Source organism: Lactuca serriola, chromosome 5, assembly GCF_051521515.1.
Source record: "Lactuca serriola cultivar US96UC23 chromosome 5, Lser_US96UC23_V15, whole genome shotgun sequence".
NCBI classification, from domain to species: Eukaryota; Viridiplantae; Streptophyta; class Magnoliopsida; order Asterales; family Asteraceae; genus Lactuca; species Lactuca serriola.
In genome coordinates this window covers 126,319,795-126,324,828 of record NC_136412.1, presented here as the reverse complement: position 1 = coordinate 126,324,828, position 5,034 = coordinate 126,319,795, and the positions used below count along the sequence as shown (strand labels likewise).

The 5,034-nt window shown below is 35.6% G+C and overlaps 1 protein-coding gene across 1 annotated transcript; it reads right to left on the bottom strand.

Moving 5' to 3' along the window:
* Positions 1 to 1,551: 1,551 nt before the first annotated feature.
* LOC145052943 (protein NLP6-like) lies at positions 1,552 to 4,262 on the bottom strand. The gene is made up of 5 exons (XM_079000876.1): positions 3,850 to 4,262; positions 3,286 to 3,782; positions 3,050 to 3,097; positions 2,179 to 2,908; positions 1,552 to 2,072 (listed from the first exon to the last, which is right to left on the bottom strand). Exons 1-5 carry the CDS (start codon positions 4,052 to 4,054, stop codon positions 1,615 to 1,617), a joined length of 1,938 nt encoding a protein of 645 aa, XP_078857002.1. The 5' UTR covers positions 4,055 to 4,262; the 3' UTR covers positions 1,552 to 1,614.
* Between the last annotated feature and the right edge of the window lie 772 nt (positions 4,263 to 5,034).

Here is a 5,034-nt window from a genome sequence, read left to right as displayed (position 1 = left end):
ATTCCCTCTCCCTCCAATGCCACCCTTTTCTCCTCATATTTTAGTTTATTGTTGATTGACCTTTGCTTTTTTGCAAGAGCAGAAATCGTCTGAAAATTCTGGAAATGTTGAAGTTGTTTGATAGGTTCATATGCCTAAATTCTAACTGTATCCATCACGTTTCACACAATTCTTCTTTCTCTTACACCGCTTCAAGTTCCAACCCTGGTAAGGAAGCTTAAATACACATTTAACCACTAAAAACCCATGATCCCCACTTTTTTACTTGATCTATTCTAAATTTTTCGTAAATGGATGTAGACATTTTTATTTAAATTTTAAGAAGTAGAATCCTAAATAACTAAAATACACATCATCATCATTTCATTCTTATTATTTTAATGTCACCTGATGTTGCCTTACCTCTTATACCTTCAAAATAACAACACATATTTTGAAATTTATGCAACTCTGGTGATTTTGAGTTCATCAAAAGTGGAATATTTGATGTATTGAACCTCCATTTTACCATGGTCGAGTTATTAATCTGTAGGTATTGTCTTTTAGCCTTAGAAACATCTGCTTGTGTATCAATTGGAATTGCAACATAGCCTAAAGGATGAAATGCATATCCCTATTGGTAGAGAAATGTTAAGTTTGTATGCTCAAGTACAATCGATAACTTGGTCTACCCTATATAGATGTGAGGGAAGGACCCATAGTGAGATCAAAATAGTTTAGCCTATTTACCCTTGCGTCATTTAATCTTTTCTGGATTTTCAGGTATGGTTTCATGTGTTTTAGTTTCTTGCAGATGTGTACGCCTTCAATCCTTCCATGTTTATAGGTCACTTTCTTTCCTTGGTGTATTACTTACTTGCTTTATGCAAATATATAAGGGCTAGTTGTAGAAAATAACAACATACTTTCATTTAGGTTATGTATTATACCATTCTATTTTCATTTATGTAAATTGCAAGGGTTGTAGTTCTAACTTTATTTTTTTTTAAAATTTTTTTTATCGTAAGGCATTGCACTTTATAACATCTACCCAATAATGACATTGTATTTTCATTATTTGTCTTAATAAGACATTATACTTCCAATACATCGCACATCACTTTTTAAATTTCCGAAATTATCCGTCGTGGGCCGTGCTCAGCACGACCATGAGAAATTCACGCGTGTGTGTGTGTGTATATATATATATATATATATATATATATATATATATATATATATATATATATATATATATATATATATCTGGGCCTGGGCTTTTAATCTATGCGATTTGGGCGTTGGGCCTGTTAGCAACTTGATAGATTTGTTGGCATGATATGTTTCCTTTAAAGCCTCACCAAAGAAATTTAAGCTACTTACGCCATATACCATGCGATCTTGTGGCCTGTGGGAAATTTGGTAGGCTCAAAATGTTCTAGAACTACTTCTGTGAATTCAGCAGATGAGATTCCACTTAATCCTTTTACTTTGACTTTGGTGGCCTAGACATTTGTGGTACACTTCCCCTAAGCATGTCGCTAGCCACTTTTTTGAATAAAATCTACACCCTTAAAAAAAGCCCTATCAGTTTATTTCTTCTAGGAAAGATAACCAAAACTTGATTACAGCCATTTAAGCTACATATTTATTATGTACACATGGTAGCACACGTAGTCGAATTGCAATGCTATCTAATTTTTTTGAACTTCTTATACAACACTTCATGTCTTGCTCAGAACCCAATACAATCCAATCTCCATCTTCATCAAGATACTTGAGCTTAAAACTCCCACGATTCAGTTTCAACTTGTTGCCAATTTCCTTGTCAAGAGCTATAAATGTTACTAGTAAGAGCGGAAGATGTAATTTAATTATATCATCAGCATACTCTACTTTAATACTCAAAGTACTTTCATCAAAATTAATATCTCCCTTGACAGCCGAGGGGTCTACAATTGCTCCGGTATCTTCTTCATTCATGTCCCTTTGATCCTTTCTAGAATCATTTACCTTTCTCTTCACAAACTTTGGTCCTGGCCACTCGTAAATTCCAAGAACCTTGCACTTGCGTTTTAATGTAGACAAAGAAACTGTAACACAACGACAAGAACAAATTTGTTAATTATATTGTATCCAAATGGCTCATGAATTCTGTAAACCAATTAAGTTGTAGTTTGGAAACAAGATTATCATTACCTTTAAGGGATTTTGCAGCCTTTTTCATGGTTGTTCCAAATTGTTGCTCGATTTCCTTTCGAGGTAATTCAATCGCAGTTGTCTTGAATTTGGCTTCATTTGGCATGCATTCCAATGGTATTCGTGATAATTTGTTTCCTTTGAAAATTTTGAAGTGTCCCAATTTACTTCCTGTAGAATTCTCAACATCTATAATTCTTAATTCATCACCAAGTTGTGAACCAGAAGCAAGCTTGAAATTTGGTAAACACATCTTTAATGTTAACACTAGCGACTCGATCAAGATAACATAGTTTCGATTTCTAGGCCACAAGAATTCAAAGACGTAGTAAAAATCACTAGTGTCAATGCTCCTCAAGCATATCCCAAAGCAACTACATTTAGTATTTGCGGTGAATGACACTAGTAGGTCTGTATTACTTAATTTAGAGATATCTCTACAGAAGTGTGGTTCATGGTTTTGAAGGGTCTTTCCAGCAAGTCCATCCCCTATTCTTAAAGCAAGCATATTACATGCATTATGATAATTGTTGTAAGACCAATCAAAACATCCATTATTTAAACCGGTTAATTTGAGTGCAAAAGTTCGGTTGGTTTGAGAAGAAAAACCCACATGTTTCTCATCTTCATATGGGACCCATACTTGTGCAAGACCCAAGTTGTGAGATTCATAAACAATCTTCAGCGCTTCTTCAATGTCTTTCTTTGCATGCTTGAGACCTTGTATACTCTGTTTCCATGTATAAAGTTAATTGATAACACCTTTCTATTCATAAAACTACTTTATGCAAGATTCTAATACACTCAAAAGTCAAAAGTACTCTGATCATAATTTTCAACGACAAAAAATCACATTCACATTAAACCTTACTTTGTATGGCCGACATTCTCGTACATCAAACGTCCTCAGACCCACTTTCTGCAAATACAAGTAGCAAATTAGATCGATAAAAATTAGCATATCATGTTATCACGCAATCAGTCAATCACATCTTGATGTAAATTGTAACAGAAAATGAAATTCTTATAAAGTTAGACGAGTGAAAGTACAGGGATTGAACACTGAAGCAATTGCTTTGAGATTGTGATAGTCGTAGAATTACAAACCTCTAGTGCCTGATTCAACTGATTGAAAATCACAAGAGAACAATCACAGCGCTTCATAAAACACTCGACAACACCAACACAGCAGTTCTGAGAAGGATCACAAATTGGAAGCACAATATAAGCCAACAAGTCGCACTCCATAGCCGAGCGAACCAGTGGGCACCCATGGTGAGCTTTCAGATCAAGAACTAACTCTGGCAGTTGGTTCAGAAACGCGCTGGCTGGTGCACCAGTAATGATCATTGGGTCGTCTTCTACATCAAGCTTATTCATGTCAATACTATAGCGATATCTGAGAGAAGATAACCTAAATTTATCGAGACCAGTGTTAAGATAGTTAATGGCAAAAGGTTGATCGGATGTTGTAAGGAAACGTCTGCCGCCGGTGTTTACTGGCGCCCAAAACTGAATTATCCCATCAAAGTCATACAGAGTCAATTCAAACTTATAAAACGATGATTTAATCTTGTCGTGAATCACCCATTGGCCAGGGTCACCTGTTTAATTTACAACTGTTACTATAATATTTAAGAGAAACTGAAATTGAATATAAAGGGGACTCACCGAAAGATAGATTGTTTTGAGATCCTTCTTGTTGGCTCCAAAAAACCCATAATATAAAGTAGAACTCAGGTTTTGTATATTGAAGTTTGGTAGGAAACGTTGCAAGGAATGCGCAGAGTTGATCGTCTTCAGATACTTCGTCCAAGTTATTCCGGCGAGGGCGAAATATCTTGCTTAAGTTCACCATCGTCGGACTGTCACCCATCAGATCTCAAGTTAAGTGATTCGTGTGCTCCTTCACCTCATGAACATCAATCACTTGAAGGTTTATCAATATTTCTAGTGTTTGAGAAAATTACATAAAACCTCCCTTCCTAAATAATTCAACGAGATTCGTAGGTCCTGACAAAAACACTGGAGTTCGGAGACCCTTTTTTATTTAGAGAATATAAGCGTATCATGAGTGGTCACCAAACCACTCTATGAGTGCGTTCACACTCTACTTCTTATCACAGTCACAACCTTAAGAAATAATCACTCAATCATCAATATCATTTTAATTCTTATTTATTTTAAATTTTAATACAACATTTATATATATAATTAAAATTTAATTTCAATAATTATGATTTTTTTTTCTAAATAAGTAAAACGGAAAATGTCACTGTAACACAGTAAACTTATGTGTTTTTGTACGATTTGACCAACTATGTGTTTTTTTTTGGCAATAGATTATCTAACAGTTATTGTATCCGACTATCCGTTAACCAGTTATTCTAAATTACATGAATGATTCTTATGGTTTAAATTTCTTTCATAGTTGGTCCATTATCGGCTATGGTTTAAATTACATGACCAAAACTGCTACATTTCTAAAACTCTTGAGGACCACAGTGTAAATTTCTCATCGTGATCTTCCCAAACCCACTTTTCCATTTAACACATGGTTCACAAAACCAACAATTTTGCAGAACAAGGTTGCCGATGATTACAAGAACCCATCAGACAATCCCTAACAAGTTGTTAATCAAGACGCTGCGTGCCTCCTCTCTGTTGGTCCCACGATTGGCATTGGTCGATGCGTATCGTGATAAGTGGTACTCTCTCCAGCGAGGGAGCCTCTGTGCCTCCCACTGGCAAGAGGTCGCCAATCGTGTCGCAGTGCAGTGCCTGTTAAGCGACCCACATAAAACCTTAATTCAGTGGCGCCACAAGATGGAGAAGCTCAGAAAATGTTATCGTGAG

Excerpts from the sequence above, each read along its gene's own strand:
- LOC145052943 (XM_079000876.1), bottom strand. The coding sequence starts at position 4,054 with ATGGGTGACAGTCCGACGATGGTGAACTTAAGCAAGATATTTCGCCCT. Across the intron at positions 3,783-3,849 it reads TCAAAACAATCTATCTTTCG|GTGACCCTGGCCAATGGGTG; the intron begins GTGAGTCCCCTT and ends TAAATTAAACAG. Across the intron at positions 2,073-2,178 it reads GGCTGCAAAATCCCTTAAAG|TTTCTTTGTCTACATTAAAA; the intron begins GTAATGATAATC and ends GTTGTGTTACAG.